This window comes from Lactuca sativa, chromosome 9 (assembly GCF_002870075.4).
Source record: "Lactuca sativa cultivar Salinas chromosome 9, Lsat_Salinas_v11, whole genome shotgun sequence".
NCBI lineage: Eukaryota > Viridiplantae > Streptophyta > Magnoliopsida > Asterales > Asteraceae > Lactuca > Lactuca sativa.
The window spans coordinates 14,614,070-14,634,366 of record NC_056631.2 but is presented as its reverse complement, the minus strand read 5'-3'; the positions used below and the strand labels follow the sequence as shown (position 1 = coordinate 14,634,366).

At 32.1% G+C, this 20,297-nt stretch overlaps 2 protein-coding genes and 2 pseudogenes across 2 annotated transcripts; 3 read left to right on the top strand and 1 right to left on the bottom strand.

Annotated features, from left to right (window-relative positions):
• The first annotated feature begins 420 nt into the window (after positions 1-420).
• Positions 421-2,370, top strand: LOC111885586 (caffeic acid 3-O-methyltransferase-like; annotated as a pseudogene).
• A 492-nt stretch (positions 2,371-2,862) lies between these two features.
• On the top strand, positions 2,863-4,223 carry LOC111885585 (caffeic acid 3-O-methyltransferase). The gene is made up of 3 exons (XM_023881833.2): positions 2,863-3,574; positions 3,655-3,719; positions 3,876-4,223. Exons 1-3 carry the CDS (start codon positions 2,872-2,874, stop codon positions 4,191-4,193), a joined length of 1,086 nt encoding a protein of 361 aa, XP_023737601.2. The 5' UTR covers positions 2,863-2,871; the 3' UTR covers positions 4,194-4,223.
• A 933-nt stretch (positions 4,224-5,156) lies between these two features.
• On the top strand, positions 5,157-8,989 carry LOC111885575 (caffeic acid 3-O-methyltransferase). The gene is made up of 4 exons (XM_023881820.2): positions 5,157-5,699; positions 8,094-8,404; positions 8,488-8,552; positions 8,666-8,989. Exons 1-4 carry the CDS (start codon positions 5,293-5,295, stop codon positions 8,987-8,989), a joined length of 1,107 nt encoding a protein of 368 aa, XP_023737588.1. The 5' UTR covers positions 5,157-5,292.
• A 4,840-nt stretch (positions 8,990-13,829) lies between these two features.
• LOC111885567 (transcriptional corepressor LEUNIG_HOMOLOG-like) lies at positions 13,830-19,322 on the bottom strand (annotated as a pseudogene).
• Between the last annotated feature and the right edge of the window lie 975 nt (positions 19,323-20,297).

The window sequence follows — 20,297 nt, the reverse complement described above, 5'->3', positions numbered from 1 at the left end:
ATAATATCAAAATATTTTACACTTGCAGTACTCACTGTAGAAAACGTTGCACCAATTGGCGATTGTCTGACTCTCTTACTAGCTCTACCGAATAAATACGTACAACAAAACGATGCTAGTATATAAATACAAACATTGTTGTTAATATATATGCTCTAAATTAAACGCTAACTTTAAAAAAAAAAAATACTCAAACGACCACGGATAAAAGATTTTTAACTTAGGTTATCCTTATTGTGACAAAAAAAAAATCTGAGTATTCATCATCGTTATATAGTTGTTTACTAGTTATAGCACGAAAGAGAAATTTCATATACCTATATATACGTACGTGGATCTTTTCAAAGATTTTTAACACCGGTTTTCCCTTATAATATTGCTACAATATTAAATTCTGATCAGTATTAATTCATCATCGTTAAACTTAAAAGTTCTTTATAACACCAAAAAGGAAATTTTTTCATGAACCTAAATACCCATTGTTAAGTTAGAAGTAGGTCCATACCCATGTGTACGACAGTTGGAAAGAATATTTGTGCATGTGTGTGTGTATATATATGTTTGTGTGTGTATAGGTTCTCATCCATAGCAAAGCAAAGGAAAGGTTGATCGATCATGGAGTCATTAGAAGAAGATTACAGCATGTCAACTGAAGAGGAAGGGCTGCTAAAAGTGATGCAGATAAATGGGGCCATAGCTCTTCCCATGGTCATCAAAACTGCCATTGAACTTGATCTGTTTGAGATCATGGCAAAGACTCCGAATCGCCAATTCTCTTCTCTTGATCTTGCTTCTAGTCTTCCTACACAAACCCCAGAAACCCCTGGTTTAATTGAACGACTTCTTCGATTTCTTTCCAGCCAATCCATTCTCACATCAACCCTCGTTACAGATGAAAGTGGGAATTCTAAGAATTTATATGGCATGACGCCATTGTCAAATAACTATGTGCGCAATCCAGACGGGACTTCTCATGCTTCAACGGTTCTCCTTATCTATGATAAAATCCTCATCGATTGTTGGTTAGTTTTCTTTTTCTATCTTTAATTATAAAAGCATATATATATATATATATATATATATATATATATATATATATATATATATATATATATATATATATATATATATATATATACACACTTAATAATTATACATTACGTACATGTATCCTGTTTTCTTGTATTTATCTTTGGTATTTGACATAGGATTAGATTACTTTACCTTTATCATCTCTATCTATCTTATCTTCATTTAATTTAACCCATTTATAATTTGTTTTCAATATGCATAAAGATGATTGTGTTTGGTTAATTTGGATGTTACATATATATGATATGTTTTGGGACAGGTTTCACCTGAAAGATGCAGTGGTGGAGGGAGGGATTCCATTTAACAAGGCCCATGGAGTGAATGCATTTGAGTACCCTTCCATGGACAACAGATTCAATCAAGTATTCAACAAATGTATGTATGACAACACAACAATAGTCATGAAGATGATTCTTGGAAAGTACAAAGGATTTGAAGGCGTAAAACAGTTGGTTGATGTAGGTGGTGGTTTAGGTGCTAACCTTGAGATCATCGTCTCAAACTACCCTACTATTAAGGGCATCAACTTTGATCTCCCCCATGTCATCAAGGATGCACCTTCTTCTCCAGGTATCAATTAATTACATTTTTCATCCCTAGAATTTTACTTTTGACCGTTTCCATCCCTAACAATTGTTTTTGTACCTAAATCTTTCGGTTCTCTAGGTGTGGAGCATGTCGGGGGAGATATGTTCCAAAGTGTTCCTAAAGGAGATGTTATTTTCATGAAGGTTTTTGATACATCATACATACATACATACATCAATTTTATTTATTAATAAATTTGGCATAAATGATTTTTTTTCATCTGTTAAATAATCGAGATGAATTTTGTTTTTTAGTGGATACTTCATGATTGGGGCGACAGCTATTGCATCACGGTTCTAAAGAACTGTTGGGCGGCATTGCCAGAGTCCGGTAAGGTGGTGGTGGTGGAAGCGATCATCCCTGATGGTGATGCTACCAAGAATGATGTTTCCAAGGCGGCCATTGGTAGTGATATGATAATGTTGATTGCTAACCCTGGTGGTAAAGAGCGGACTATAAAAGAATACAATGCTTTGGCGAAAGAGGCCGGATTCACTTCTTTGAAAATTGTTTCTAGGGTTTCTCTATTTTCGATCATGGAATTCTACAAAAATGCTTAACGTTTGATTGTAAAGGTGTTTTTGAACATCTCAAATAGTTTACCTTCTCATAATACTTTGATTGAACTTTTTTTAAACATGCACTTTGTATTTTTAAACATCTCAATAAGTTGGTTACATATTTATGACATCAACTAACCTTGAAACAATTAAACTATGAAAGTAAAAAACTATGAAAAGTACATACTTCACTAAAAAAAAAGTTTACATTTTCTTTACAAAAGTTGTGACAAGCTAAATAATACTTCCTCTAGCATCATTTATAAACTTCAACTTGCTAAATTAACTTATATAAGTACGCTAAATACATCATCTTAAGCTTCGTGAGATGGAAGGTCCGGCCCACACCAAGGATATGAAGCTTTTTAGGCTATTTTTGTCCATTTTAACAATTTTTACATTTTACCCCCTCTATGTTGTGTATAAATCTTCAATTTGGCTGCAAATCTTCAAAATTAGGTTGAGTTCACACAAAGCCTGTGGTTTGGTTGAAGAAGGCATACATACAGGTTGTTTAAGTTAGGCTAAAAAACGGTAGGCATGGATCAAGAAACTATATAATATATATAAGCACTACCATATTTTGGAGTCTCGCAATTCAAAGAACAAAGATTTAGTGATGAACACGAACATGAACGAAGAGGAAGAATTACTAAGAGTTATGCGAATGGTAGCAGGAACTGTTCTTCCTATGGTCATGAAAACTGCTATAGAACTTGATCTTTTTGAAATCATGGTCAAACTTACTAACCATGGGCATTGTGGTCAATTCACTTCATCAGATATCGTTTCATGTCTTCCTACACAAAACCCACAAACTCCAATCATAATCGAAAGAATACTTCGGTATCTTGCTACCAAATCGATTCTTACATCTAAATTCTTCACCGATGAAAACGGAGTCACAAAGAAATTATATGCCATGACACCAATATGCAAGTATTTTGTTAGCAATGAAGAAGGGGCTTCTTTTGCTAACTTCTTTCTATTCCAAAATGACAAAGTTGTCATTGATTCTTGGCATCACTTAAAGGATGCAGTGCTTGAAGGAGGAACCCCATTCAACAAGGCCCATGGGGAGAATATATTTGAATACCAAGCAAAAGACAAAAGATTTGGTAAACTTTTCGACAAGGCTATGTTTGGGAACACTTCTATACTCATGAAAATGGTTCTTGAAAAGTACAAGGGATTCTCAGGAGTGGAAAAACTAGTGGATGTGGGTGGTGGTTTAGGAGCAACACTTGGGATTATTCTTTCCAAATACCCTAACATTAAAGGCATCAACTTTGATATGCCCCATGTCATTAAAGATGCACCTCTAATTTGTCCAGGTAATTAAAAATTCAGAATATATTTCCTTAAATTGGGCATCTACAATTCTAGATTAAAGATTGTTTCTTGATGCTTATAGGAGTGGAACATGTTGGAGGAGACATGTTTCAGAGTGTTCCAAAGGGAGATGTAATCTTCATGAAGGTTAGTGCATATGTACATCAAAAGATATTATTTTGCACTTTAATATATATATATATATATATATATATATATATATATATATATATATATATATATATATATATATATATATATATATACATCTTTGAATAAATGACTATGCATGAGAAATTACAGTGGATATTACATGATTGGGGTGATGATTACTGCATGAAGCTATTGAAAAACTGTTGGATGGCGTTGCCAGAGGATGGTAAGGTGGTGGTGTTAGAAACTGTTGTCCCAGATGAACAACCAACAAATAATAATGGTGAAACTGATGTTGTTATGTCTAATCTTGATGGTGATATGGTGATGTTGGCTATAAACCCTGGTGGGAAAGAGAGGACTGCTAAAGAATACGAGGCATTGGCTACAGATTCGGGATTTGTTTCTTCAAAAATTGTTTGCAGAGTTAGTTTCTATTCGATTATGGAATTCTACAAGAAGATTTAGGTCGTAATTGCTAAAGGGTGCTTTGCTTTGATGAACTTATGTTATGTAGCAAATCTATTAATGAGCTTATGTGATGTTCAAAGAGAATAAAATCGTAAGATTTATAACTCAAATTTCAACATTCGAATCTATCTATGAGGAAAACAAAGCAACTCATGTAGGCAAATCGGATTTATCTGAAATTTACATCGTTATGGTAAATCTCCCTTGCACCCTAATCGGCTAATCCAATTCCGATAGATTACAGGATTCTACAGCAATTTCCCTAACATTCATCTCATTTAACGCTAGGTTTTGATGTATTCAGTATTTAAATTGAAAATCAAGTAACCAGCTACACAAACCATAATCTCGATCACTTGCCAACAACATAGCGATTAAAGGATTTTTGGATGTTACAACTTATAGGGTACAAATAATGTAACGTCAATAAAGTATTCCTCTGGATGCCGGTGATACTCCGCTTGTTTGGTCCTTATATTAATTTTGCTTTTTTATGTAGCTCAAAATGCCTAGTCAGCGCTCACGTGCCCTGTTACGTGGCAATGGCATGGTAACCGACTAACACAATGTTTACTTGATAAATGTCAAGTATAAAGAAAACTTTGCAACTTTCATACTTTTATGACAAAAAAATATACCTGATATTGTAAAATCGAAAAGCTGCCAAACATAAAGGCTTTTAAGACATTTTCCTATAGATTATTAGATAAAACGAGAAAAAAACAGTCAAACTAAGGGATTTTAATTAATTTCCCTTGTGTGGGTAGTTGGTGCAAGTGTTAAACCCACGTTTGCGTGGACGCATCAAAGTACATATCATCGTTTGGTTTCTTTCCAAACTCTAATCGTCTTTGACTCTTTGGTTTAATGGTTTTATCAATATACCCGACTGCTCTTACTCATTCTCTCACACAGTTACTCCAACCAATACGTACATACACACTATATATCATTGAAAAGTACAAACTTTAATTTTTTGTTAAGATGTTAAATCAAACTGTAATTTTATTTGAATACTACAACGACGGCATACCAGATATTATGTGTATATATATAGTATCTCGTTCATAGCAAAGATTTACCAATAAGTTCAATCATGGAGTCACTAGAAGAAGATTACAGCATGTCAACTGAAGAGGAAGGGCTGCTAAAAGTGATGCAAATTAATGGGACAATAGCTCTTCCCATGGTCATCAAAACTGTCATTGAACTTGATCTGTTTGAGATCATGGCAAAGACTCCTAATGGCCAATTCTCTTCTCTTGATCTTGCTTCTAGTCTTCCTACACAAGCCCCAGAAACCCCTGGTTTAATTGAGCGACTCCTTCGATTTCTTGCTAGCCAATCCATTCTCACATCAACCCTTGTGACCGATGAAAGTGGGAATTCTAAGAATTTATATGGCATGACCCCACTGTCTAATAACTATGTTCGTAATCAAGACGGGACTTCTCTTGCTTCATCAATTCTCATGATCTATGATAAGATATTTGTCGATTGTTGGTCAGTTATCTATATTTGCATCTTATATTTAATTTTGTCAACTTGCATGCTTAACGTGTAGTTAGACAAAATATGTAACACTTTACTTGTAATTAACATGGTAAACCATTTGATCAAATGTGGTTAATTAATGATTCATGTTTGCTGCATAAACGGATAAGAAAAATAAAAGTGAAATAATTAAATAGGTAAAAAGGTGAAATCTTGTTGCATAAACAGCAAAAAAGGTGGTGTTAATTTACATATCATAGATTATAAAGTTGAATATTTTGGTTCTCGATCGTTAAACTTTTTTTTATGTCTAAAAACCCATTGTGTTGAATAAATTGATAAAAGGATAAAATAACACTGCATACACCAATATTTGGTAAATCTCCAAAAAAAAGCCCAAACTTTTGGGAAAATTTTCAAAAAAAGTCCCCAAATTAAAAAAACTCAAAAAACCGGCTAAATCTTACAATTTAACCATTTTTACCTTTTCAACCGATAACCGCTTAAGTGGCATGCCAAGCTGGAAGGGGCCATTGACGTGGCAACTGATGTAGCATGTCACGTCAGTCTAGTTCAGTAAACCTTAAAAAACGTAATTTTGAAGAAAATAAAATCTCCATACAAACATATGCAATTTGTCAGTTACACTAGAAAATATATTTGCTCTAAGTCTTTCACACTTTTATATATATATATATATATATATATATATATATATATATATATATATATATATATATATATATATATATATATATAACAATGCCACTAATGAACTAGGTTGACAACCTTTTGATATTTTATTTCCTTACCAACGTTGTATATATCCGTTATAAACTAAAATAATTAATTACATTGTTATTGCTATTATTATTATTATTATTATTAATATTATTATTAAAAATAAAAACGTAAATATAGGTCTTTTATATGTAGTTTTTAAACTTTTTTTTCATTTAAATGAATTTATATATTTTTATGTAAGGAAAGAAAACACAAAAAGGTTTTCGGCCTAATTGGTCACAATCGTGTTTTGAGAGATAGAGGTCCTGTTTTGAGACTCATTCTCCCCATTTTTCTACCTTAAAAATCATTTATAATCGTGTTTGCAACCCATTCTCCCCGTTTTAACCCGTTTTTCTTCATACGCGAATATTTTATGTTTTTACCTTAAGCATATTTTTTTTCTTCATATTATACAAATTAAGGGTTTTTTTGAACGACTGAATGCATTAAAAAAACCACGCTCTAACAAGGAGCTAGACCAAAAACAAACTAAATACGATCAAGTTTAAAAGAGGATTTTGAAGGCAATCATTCTATTTAATTTGGAACTTATGCTTCCTATGAACTATCCAACTAAAAGACACATTTATGTCGGCTTATTTATATATATATATATATATATATATATATATATATATATATATATATATATATATATATATATATCGAGAAAATATTGAATATTTGATGACATAGATGTCTCTTATAGTTGAATATTTCATAGGAAACATAAGTTTCAAGTTAAGTAGAGTAATTGACTTTAAATTCTCTTTTAAACTTGATGTATTTGGTTTGTATTATCTCTAGTTCCTTGTTATAGTGTGATTTTTTATTGCACTCAACCATTCAAAAAAAACCTTAATTCATATAATATGAATATATATATATATATATATATATATATATATATATAATTTGTGAAAACGTAAAATATTTGTAAGCTTAAGGGATTTTGCAAAATATTTCTAAACTTAAAGAGGTTTTTTGCAAATAATATTTCATGGTAACCTGAAAACATATTATTACAGGTAAAAAGGGTAAAAATCAAACAACTTGAAAAACTTAAGGACATAAATGAACAAAAAATCGTCAAATGGACAAAATCGATAAAACTTAAACTTAATGACTTTTATTTCAATAACCCTTTGATATACTCACCACTCCACATTATTATATTCCTTTTTTTATTATTTAAATAAAAATATATATTTTTAATCAAATAAAGGTTGTGTGTGTGAGAGAGAGAGAGAGAGAGTAATTGGTTGTGGTCAACTGTGGTTGTGGTGGTGATCATGTTCTTCAATACCACAATCCACCACATTGCACCGGGGTGATGTTCACAAATATGATGAGTTTTCACCTCTTCATCACGAATCACTCGTTGTGCCTATTCCGGAAGGGAGTGCTCATAACATAAATCACCAAATTAATTTCAAGAATCAAAACGGAAACACTGTTAACCTTTATTCTGCTTTCAATGATATTTTCTTCAACACATGCAAACAAATCCATCTAGACTTGTTCAAGTAATCATAACATGACTTATAACTTCATGATATATAACTAAGTCTATGAGGTTTGTCTTCATAGATATATAAATAATTTGTTTTGGGTCAGGTATTACCTAAAAGATGCAGTCGCCAATGGAGGCATCCCATTTAATAAGGCCCATGGAGTTCATGCTTTTGAGTACCCTGCAAAAGACAACAGATTCAATCAAGTGTTCAACAAGTGCATGTATGACAACACAACAATAGTAATGAAGATGTTTCTTGGAAAGTATAAAGGATTTGAAGGCGTAAAACAATTAGTTGATGTGGGTGGTGGTTTAGGTGCTAACCTTAACATCATTGTCTCAAAGTACCCTACTATTAAGGGCATCAACTTTGATCTACCCCATGTCATCAAGGATACACATTCATCACCGGGTATCAATTTTCATACATATACATATATACATTTTAATTATACAACTTTATTGACATGGTTTCTCGTCATATATTATGGATAGGTGTGGATCATGTTGGAGGAGATATGTTCGAAAGTGTTCCTATAGGAGATGTAATATTCATGAAGGTTGATATTGTGATACATCATACATGCATCAACTTTTTTTAAATAAACCTTCGTTAAAATTAATGATAATATTTCTAGCTATTAGATAACCGTAATGTATGAACATTTTTTAGTGGATACTTCATGATTGGGGCGACAACGAATGCATCACTGTTCTAAAAAACTGTTGGGCGGCATTGCCAGAGTTTGGTAAGGTCGTGGCGGTGGAAACGATCATCCCCGACCTTGAAAATCAACCACGTGATCATGCTACCAACATTGATGTTTCTAAGACTGTCATCAGTAGTGATATGATAATGATGATTGCTAATCCCGGTGGAAAAGAGCGGACGTTAAAAGAATATAATTCTTTAGCGAAAAAGGCGGGATTCACTTCTTTGAAAATTGTGTGTAGAGTTTCGACATTTTGGATCATGGAGTTCTATAAGAATGCTTAACTTTAATTCGAATGTAATGCCAGGTAAGTGTGATCTAAAAGTTGAAAATACTAGGCAAACATCCATCCATACATTGTAATGTGCAGGTTAAATTATGTAATAAAAATTATATTATGTTGAAAATGATTATGTATTAACTATGAAATATAAATTATTACACTAAATTTATGTGTGCTTATATGTAGTTGAAGTCATAATTACCCACGAGTTCGAAACCTTCTAATGTTGCTTGTTTAATTTCTCTAAAAATTTACATATTTCAAAGAAGATCAGAGTAATTGACAATTTAAGGACTTGGTGCTCAAGGTCCTTAAGTGAAACTATTTAAAGACTATATCAGTTCAAGGTTGTTATCCAATTGACCAAGAAAATAGAATGATTGTGCAAACATGGATTGATGGTTATTTATCCAATAACAGTTACAGTCTAAACTCTTCCCACCATATTTGAAAACTAAGGCCTCCAATGCCTTGAACTTATATGAGTTCAATGGATTGAAACACAAACCGGAAAACAGGGGGCCACGCCGTGGTAATGGTCAAACCACGACTTGGTTCCCGCAACTCAGATTGTTCTTGTTCTTCGTCTGACCCTTCTGCCAGCAACCTTTCCAGCTCCTCCAAATCTATTTCTGGATTAAACTCTTCATCTTGTAACTTTAGCTCTTGTGACTCGGATTGCTCTTGTTTATTAGGCAAGATGTTATCTAACCATCTTCTAAATTTCTTCAAATCATCATATGAGTCATACTTCTCATCTTCTTGCTCAAATTCCTTTACTATTTCCTCAAGAAAAGCATCAAGAGCATCGATATTTGGAAAGTACATAATAATAAAACTTAAAACAAAAAACTCGTAACTTTATATGAGATAAATCTAAAACAAAGGATCGATAACACTAGCAATTAATATTAATTATTTCAAACTGTTCCTCGGCAACGGCGCCAAAAGCTTGATACGTGTTGATTGTACTAGTTTTAATCCTACTAAATTAAACACAAAGACAAACACACGAAAGACAGTGTACCTATCGATTAGCAGTATAGTTTAGGCAAGTAGGGTATCAAACTCAGAGAACGGTAAATAATTATTGATATTATCTAAATGAAACAATTATTAAAAGGGGGTTTTCTCTAGTTTTGCAAAATAACAACTAAAAGATAAGCAAAATAAAACTAGATTCAATAAGATAAAAGAGACTTCCGTTTAGATTCGATTCACTTATTCCTATGGTTGATTTCATGGCAAGTGCAATGGATTAATATATCAATGGTTACCGATTGCTAATATGATTAGGTTCATGTTCACTATTACTAATCCTTTAGCAAACAAGTTAATTCAAATAGTAGCCAATTGATTAAACTAACAGGGTTCCTAATGTTCAGTTCGAATCAAATAAGACTTGTATTATTAGTTAACTAAATTGGTTGATTCAATTAACTCATATGTGGTTGGTCATTGCACATGCTCACACATTAACTTACTTATTTTCTAGTTAACCTTAGGTTCATGTTCACTAATACTAGGCATATAATCTTGTTTTCACAAAACTATAAAATTCAAGCAATTAAGAAGATGTTCATAATGTTCAATTAACTTAGTTATTAACAGAAAATAATTATCATTAACACATAAAGATCTTTTAACAGACTTAACAAGATAAATAACCAAATCAATATAATCCAAGCAACTTAATCAAACCATATTCATAAGATCATCTAGTCTAAACAAAAGTATGGAGTTTTAGCCCATAACTTCAGCGAATAACATCATAAAAACAAAATTCATTAATGTAGACATAATGTAAACAAGAGAATTAAGTAAATTACTAATGATTTTGCCTTTAAATCTCTTCAATTCCAAGCCTCTAGTTGAATTTCGAAAACCACAGCTTCTAAGAACCTCTTTGGCCTCCAAAAGTCGCTAAAAGTCTCCATCAAAAGTTAGGGTTTCGAATGAAAACGTTCTTTAAATAGATTCTAAAAATAGGCTCAACTCGTCGAGTTTTTCACTTAATACGTGTGTACGACAAGGCACTAATTTATCGGGAACTTTCATCTCAACTCGTCGAGTTGGAGGACCCAAACTCATCGATTTCGTTTGGAATCAACATTTTCTCAAAACACAAAAGTCGTCCGAAATTGTGTCTAGTTTTTGAGTCTCATCAATCGGAGTTATGAGTCATGAGATATGGTCAAAACACTTACAAGGGGTCATGTTGTACAACAACAACCTTCTTTCTTCAAAATCCAAGATCCAAGCTTCCAATCACCAATTCTGCTTCGTTTTCCTTCCGAGCATGTCTTTGTTGCTAAAATGAGATTTTAAACTAATTAAGTACCTTTTGTTTAATATTTAAGATAAAATCAACATAAAGTATTAAAATAATGCATAAATTTTATGATTAAATATGCCTATATCATTATCATGAGGGTTTTTTTTTTTTTTGCAACGTGTAGTTTAGAGTTTATACATGATCTTAGACTATAATTTTGTCATTTTTGGTTTCATATTCATTGACTTATAGTCCCCCAAAGTTGGGATATCAATGCTGTGAATTTTCTGCTTTTTAATTTTATTTTTATATTTTGTGAAATTTTAAAAATGCATATCTAATTCATTTGAAGTTGGATTATCATGAGATTTTTTGCAACGTCTAGTTTAGAGTTTGTATATGATTTTAAACTATAATTTTGTCATTTTTGGTTTAATATTCAATAACTTACAGTCCCCCGAAATTGGGATATCAATGTTGAAAATTTTCGAAGTTCAACCACTAAGTAATTACAAAAAAATTCCAGATTTCCCGGGTTTTCCGGTTCTAGACCCACTTTATCCGGTTCCACCCGACCCACTTTAATGTTCTGGGTTTTCCGGTTCTTGACCCACTTTACCTGGAACCGAACCGGAACCGGTTCCTATATACCGCTCGTACAAAATCTCGTTAACCGGTTGTTGGGTTTTCCGGGTCCGGGTTTGGACCCACTCCCATCCCTACTCGAGACTATGCATTCTTCTTTACATTGAAGAGTAAATCAATCACTCAAACCTTTTACAGGGTTTTAGTGTGTTTGGTTAATGATATGAAAGGTTAGACATAATGAAAGATATATATATATATATATATATATATATATATATATATATATATATATATATATATATATATATATATATATATATATTACTTCACAAGTATCTTCATGTTCATTGGAAAGAGATCATTATTGTGTTGAAAATGGTGACAAAATGAAGGATATGAACATCTAAAATTTATATGGTACTTTTTTGAACCATGGAAAAACTAAGAACCAAATTAATATGTCCATGAAAGAATTCAACGACACTTCTAGAACTTCATAGGCTGCATTTGTATTTTTGTCCAAAAGAAAGATGATTTCTGATGAAACAGATGATTAAAGTGGCAAGTCATTTATGAAGAAGAGAAGTGAGTAAAGATGAGGAAAGCCTTGATGCCCATGTTTCCATGTTTTTTCAAACTAAAGGCTAAAGAAAAACAGATAAGATAAGCAAACAAGAGGAGGTTTGATGGAGAGCAAGTTAGTTCGAACTAAGTCAACTAACGAGCCTAATGTATCTTCTAAAACACCTATGATACCTTCGGTGATCCATGTTTTAGGTGTTGGAAGGTAGGCCAAATGGTTACTGACTGCATTGTTAAACTGATATCCTACAAAACCACAACACCAACATTCAAGCAAGAACCAAGAAGCAACCGCCTCATTCGCTTGGCAAGTATTTAACTTGATAAAATAATGAATTGATGATAATGTGACATCAATAGAACAGAGGAATGGAGATTGATAACATTGTTTTACTACTTATGTTATGATTGATTCTATTTATACACCATTTGCTACATGTAAGATTCGTTGATTTTGCTAAAAATTAGAATCATTCAAAACTTCAAGTTATTTTTTCGATAAGTTTGTGATGGAGCTTTAGAAAATAGAAATTCCAACGGTTAAATTTTAACTTATTGAGATTATAAACTGGGATACCCAATACCTACGGGTATACCCGCAACTTGATGTCCATTTACTAACCGGGAACTTAATGGAGCGGTTTTTTTATATAATCGGATATAGGACTGTGATCACCAATACATATCCCATATCCATCTCATTGTCATCACTACCCAAGAAAAAAAAGTACATGAAATTGTATTATCTTATTAGGAGAAAATTCGGTGCATTTGACTCAAGGACAAACAATCTACTCCTACCCTGTAACTTTAACCGAAACCATATATTTTGAAGTGGCAAATATCAGTCACATTCATACAACATTATAACTATATATATATATATATATATATATATATATATATATATATATATATATATATATATGGTAAAGTGAATATACCTAACAACCTTATATAAGCTTAGGTACCTAACCACATTATACTACATTATTTTTCATTATATTTCAATTGCAATCATCTAAGGTTCTTAAACTTCAACCCTTAACTTGATTTACTTCCAAGATTTTCAAACATTCACCATTATATTCCTCCTACACTATTTGATTTGTAACGGTAGTATATGAAGCCCACCAGGGGGTCTCCGATAGAAAGACGTCATTTGAAGGAAGATAATGGTGAAAGCCCAAAGATTTTGGAAGCAATCAAGTTATGAGGTTGAATTTTAAGAACTTTGGGTGATTACAATGCAAATGTGATACAAAATTACGTATTATGATGTGGTTAGGTACCTAAGCTTATATAAGGTTGTTATGTATATTCACTTTACACACACACACACACACACATATATATATATATATATATATATATATATATATATATATATATAGGGTTATTTCCATAACTTAACAGAATTGTCATGGCTTGCAAAAGCAACCATCCTGTAACAGGGGACTGTGCCAAAGCAGCAATTATGTTGTCGTGAGCTGGAACCGTCAAGCTCTTGTTTTTAGCCATGTTCCACAACTCCAAAGACTGCAATATATATATATATATATATATATATATATATATATATATATATATATATATATATATATTCAAAAAAAATCTAAAGGTTTGATATGAGCTCAAAAGTGTACCATAATTAAACAAGTGTAAGATAGTTAGTTAATGTTTGGTATGAAGGAATGAAATGGTTCATTTTATTGGAATGAATTTAGCTAATGGAATTGATTTATTATTCATTCCATTTAGCTAATTTTCATTCTTTGGGCATGGGTATTTTTTCATATCATCATGGAGTAGATTGAAAGTTGTAATATAAGCTATTTTTATTTTTATTTTAAATTAATGACAAATATTTTTTTAAGAATTTAATGATATTAGTTAAGTTATAATCATATTTTCTAAAACAAAAGTTTGTTATAATCTTATTTGGGCTCTGATGAGATTTAATTATGGTTAGGTCTTTAACTTTTGTGATTAATAAATTCTACAATTAAAATTAAATAATATATAGAATAATGTTAAAACTATTCTTGTATTATATTAGATTTAACAAATTCATAAGAAAAATCCTTCAATTACTATAGACCAACCAAGCATGTTCATGGAATGTAACGGGCATTGCTTCTTCATTCAACAAAATAGACCATTAGGCGGTCTTTAGTGTGACAAAATGGAAGAAAGCATTCTATTGGAATGAAAACAAAAAAATTGTTTATTTTGCTTAATAGGATCTAATAGACCAATCTTGAAGAAATGGATATCTTCTATTTTATTAATTTTCATTGTTTAGACAGGGATACTTTTTTCATTCCAGTAGGTAATGGAATGAAAGTTTTAACACAACCTATTATTATCCAAAAAAAAAAATAATGAGACAAATTTTTTTCTAAAGATTTCATGATTTTAAATAATATACATTTTTAATTTCCACAAATATTTTTAACTTAATCTTATTTGGATAATAACAAGCTAGCTTTTATTTAGTATGTTAAACTTTTTAGTTTTCTATAATATAAATTTCATAGTCATATTTAAATTATACATAGAATAATATTATTTAAAACCATACCAGCTTGTATTTACATATAATGTAAAAGAATCAAATATTATTATACACCAACCAAATTAAACATATCATGACTCATTCTATTACCTTTCCATCCAACAAAAGTAGAAAACAAAGCATTTAAGTTCAATAGAGTATATGAAAATGAAATATCACTTACCCGCATTCCACCAACAACCAAAAGAGCGGAATAACTTGGATGGAAGACACAGGAATAGAATTGGTTTTCATTGGAAGTGAGCTCATGAATACATTCCCCAGAGGCCACAGACCACACTCTTACAATCTCATCACTTACAGAAGCCAAATACTCTCCATTCATGTCCCAGCACAAGTAGTTTACAATTCCTAACATTAATTGTATTCAAATTTAACATAAACTCAAACTCGATAAATTATAAAACTCACATATATAATATATATACCTGCAAGGAATGCGTTTGTCTCCGTTTGTAGGTGTACAGGGTATCCATGCTCCATAGAACTGCCTGAATATAGTAATTAAACTTCACTTTATGTTTGATTTTTACAAGAAAAAAAAAAACAAACCTAATTATATAGCCAATTAAGAAGCAGTATACCTTCTTGTCATGGCCAGCACTAGCTAGCAACTTCCCATCTGAAGAAAAATGACAGCACAAGACCTTCTTTCTTGTCCGTATACAGCCAACTTCCCCAAAGGAAAAACCTGTTGATTATAATTTTATTTGAATTTTCCACAAAAACAAACAAACAAACGGGTCTGGAGTGATATTATGACTAAATAAACAACAAACCCTTAGAGGAAGAAGATTATGTCTTGTGTTGCGTCATTGCACCATAAACTTGTCTTCCATCTCCTCCTCCTTCATGCTGCAGAAAGGATTCCACGTTATCATCCAGGGAAACATCTCCAAAATGCTCAATGTCATCCTGCAATATGAAACAAAACTTGATTCCCACCCAATTGCATATATAATATTATTTAAAAAAAAAAACTTACGAGCTGATTTGTTGAGGAGGCAAGGGCAGCTGTTCCCTGATCAGAAGAAGGATACATGATGATGGTTTTGGGTAGATGGTGGAGGCTTGTAGCTATTGTTGTCATTCCATCAGCGGTTCCAGGCCCTGGTGTGTGAGTTGATGCTGGGGAGCTTGGTGTATTCCCTGTGCCACTACTGTTGGCTGGCCCAGCTGAAGAAGAATGTTGTTGCTTTCTTTTTCTGTTACTCTGCTAAAAAGTTTCAACCCTCCCAAAATTCATCAATAATACATAAAAACAAAGACTTTTATTACAAATTTGGTCCCTTTGCTTTACTGATAATCGCAGGTTTGGTCCGACTTTTGATTTTGTCCCAAAGTTGTCACCATAGTCCTATTTTGTTGCGGTTTTGGACCATGAGTCGTTATTTTTTTTTTTCAAAATGACCATTTTACCAACCTGGAAAATTAATATACCACATGGACCAAAGTTGTAATTTGCTCATAAGTTTGTATTAAACTATTTTCTTAATTATAATATATTTTATTTTTCTTCTAATTATCTTTTAAAGTATAGGTTTTTGATTTACTTCGCATTTAATTTTTCTAAATTATATTATATTTGGAGTAAATTACAAAAATGGTCCCTAGGGCATAGTGGAAATAAAATAACTAGTGAATTAATTTGCATTTTTATGGATGACTGGATCAAAACCAATTCAACGTTGGTTACTTTTCTGGTTTCACCATGTTGTTGACGAACATTTATAAAAAAAAAAGACTGACAAAAAAAAGTGGAGTAAAAATGTCTTTTTACACGCATTTTATGGTTTTTTATTAACAGTGTTAGTAATAAGGACTAAACTCGCAACAAACTAAAACCATGATCATTGCCCATGTAAGGAAATCAAAAGTTGGAATGAACTTGTAATTCCCATTATACTACAGGGACCATTTTTGTAATTTACTCTTATATTTAGGTATTTAAATAAGATAATTATTTTACAAAAAAAAATCCACTTATTTACGTTCAATTATCCTAAATTATGGCACATTTAGTCTAAGTTCAGTTATTAATGAATTTTCTTATGCTTTACAATTTATCTAAGTATCAAAAGACCAAACCAATCAGTGGTTTGAATTTATATTTTCATATTTAATGGATTGTGTAATTAATAGGGGATCATCTACAAAATCACAACTTGTTGCTGCAACTGGTCATGTTGTTGGGAAGTAGATTGTTGCATTTGAGGCATCTACATATGTTATATAATATTTTATTTGATGTCAACATCAAGGCAATAATGCAACCAAAATATTATTAATTGATGCATGTTTATTAGTGGTTGTGCATAATTTGGATCATAAAAGAAAAATCATAACCTTGGGTGAATTCATTTGACCCGGGGAGCCTACGGATCCATCATTTCTTGTGGGTTGACCATCTTTCATACTTTGACTGCCTCTAGGTAATCCAACAGCCCCATAATTTGGTGAAGCTCCTAAGGCCTGTTGCTGTTGTGATGCCAAATAAAACTGATTTTGGTTTTGCATATTGGGATTTTGTACTTGCAAACCCATATTGGGGCGTAAACTGTCAATTCCCTGAAAACCATGTTGATACCAACTGTCAGATTTACCCTTTCAAAGTTCAAACTAAATAACAACATAAGATGCAAGAAAGATAAAACCATGATAACTTACAGTTAGAGGCCAACCCTTTAATGGAAGACCTGGAACACCTTGATTCAATCCTGAATGGATGGAAATGGATCATAAAATCAAAATCCACCAAAAATAAACAAGTAAAATTAAAGAAATATGTCTTACCCACACTAGCCAGACCAGAGTTTGACTGAAAAATTGCCTGTCCATAAATTGATGAAGGATCTGTAGGCAAGGATTTCTGTGTATTACCCAAGTTAACTTCTTGTTTGATTTCCTAGGATTTGTAGAAGCTCATGAGCCAAACATGGAACAGAGAGAATAAGAAAAAACATATATTTATAGAGTGTTGGAAATATACTGTATTCAACTGAGGTCTCCCTTGAATTTGCTGCAAAGTTGAAGATACATTTGGAGAATTGTCTGGTACCAACAGGCTGAATCAACGTAAAAATAGAACATAAAGACCCAACCAATCTATGGAGAAAGAAAAAAAAAGGAGCATCTTTATTGATGAAAATACTGATTTACCCTTGCTGATTTGTGGCTGATTTCATAAGGGTCATCTTGTTGGAATCAAGAAGAGCTGGAGATGTTTCTGAAACCATAGAATAAGAATGCTTCATGGGTTCCTCTTGCAACTTCACACCAAGTGTACTACTACTGGCTGATGGCTTTCCCATCATCCCATCACCATTCATATTCATAGCATTTACAGAGCCACCAAGTGGAGGATGATTAGGATCCCTTCTTTGTAAGTGAACATTTCTTTGTTGCATCACATGCAGTTGTTGTTGATGCTCTTTGCTTTCAGTTGTTGTGTCTGAAATTGTTTTTTTTTAGAATAAGAGAAAAAGAAGATAAAGTATGGGAAAAGAAAAGTGAAACCAGTTTTTCACCAGTGAAAATGTCTAGTATAAGAACAAGAAAAGTCAGAGAGAAGAGACCTCTATATATGATGCAGCTGCCTCAGAATGTTTCTCATTTGTCCTTGCAATAAATATATCCCAGAAGACAGACCACCATTCCAAAAGAAATCCACCAGGAGCATCAATAGCTGAAATTTGAAAACTCAAACAGACTCAATTTCACATTGCGTGCATCATGTGTATAGCCTGTATATATATTTATTGGTGTGTTGCATGCATAAGAATGATTCTTTAAAATCATTCTATGTTTCTATTATCCTTTGAAGCTCCAATCATCAATATAAAAAATATAAATAAACCAATTAGTGGATCATCAAAAGCCTTAGCATAATGGAGATCTATAAAGGATGCCCAGATTGTACACATAAGAACAACTCAACAACATACCTACAGGATCTGTAGCAACCTTCCCTTCTGTCATGAAAGCTTTTGCGGATGTGTGCATCTTTCGTTTTAACAAATAGTCATGGATGTAAACATCCAGCCTAGCAAAAAGGAATTTGATAGAAGTTAAATCATCTCATATTATCACATACTGAAAAATTGATATCTGTTAATGGAATTTCTCTTTCCGAATCCTTCAGATTCCATTGGAATCCATGAACCAAGCACGCCCTTACTATCCTAATCAACTAAACCCGTTCATATGATTGAATAACTAAAACTGGTAATAAGTAACAGCAAACAATACGTAAACACGAAGTCAAAGATTAAGCATTGCATACATCTTATCAGCTTCCCAATTCTGCGACATGATTGGTTTAGAACACCCAATTATAACGGTGAGTCGAGATTCTTCTCCACGATAATCTCTATAATATCATTAAAAATAATTCGCGTTAATTCATTAAAATCAAATAACAAATAAACTTTACTGCAAGTAATTCCATATTTTCTCATCAAACCGCCTCGTAGCATACCAGTAGTCCAGTAGAACAAATCCTGCATTGCAAACCGAACGAAGTCACGAACCACGATCCTCAATTAAGCTAAATTCAATGAAAACTAATTGCTACTTTCCTAATACTCAAACTGTAAACCAAAGGTGACGAAGTCGCGTACTCTCTGCTACTAAAAAATGTCAAATCTTTCCGAATTTCAATATGCAACTTTTATCTTCAATCAATTTTGAGTTGTTTTCCCGAAATTCAGAAAAAACGCAGTTGCAGTAAAGTTAAACTTCAGTCGATTATTACAATAGCATACAATTCAACACACACTATCCGATCAAGAACAAGATAAACTCCACAAAACGGATGAAAATCCAACGAAGTTTCCTGAAGATTCAGTTTTAATGTTTAATATGGACCATAACACAACAATTGACCTGACAAAGTACTTTTATGAAGGAGAAGAAAGTGTGACCATCGTAAAAAAGCTCGAGTATGACGGGACCTCAAGCCGAGGTTCGGAAAGCGAAGGTTCGGTTGGGCATTTATGCAAAAAGGGTATATATGAACAATTAAAAAACATAATAACAAATAAAAAAAATCGTAATTTCATATGTTGTTCCAAGCAAATGGTCAAACCTAAACTAAAACAGTTGGTTAATAAAACCTTTATGAGTAAAATATAAAAAAGGTAGTGATTTGTTATTAACTAGTTGTTACATCCATATATTATACGGGTTGATTACAAAAAATATTAAATATAAATGATTAAATGAATATAAATGATTAAATGAGAAGTTTATTTAAATTTGAAATATGAAATAAATGAAAATTATGAG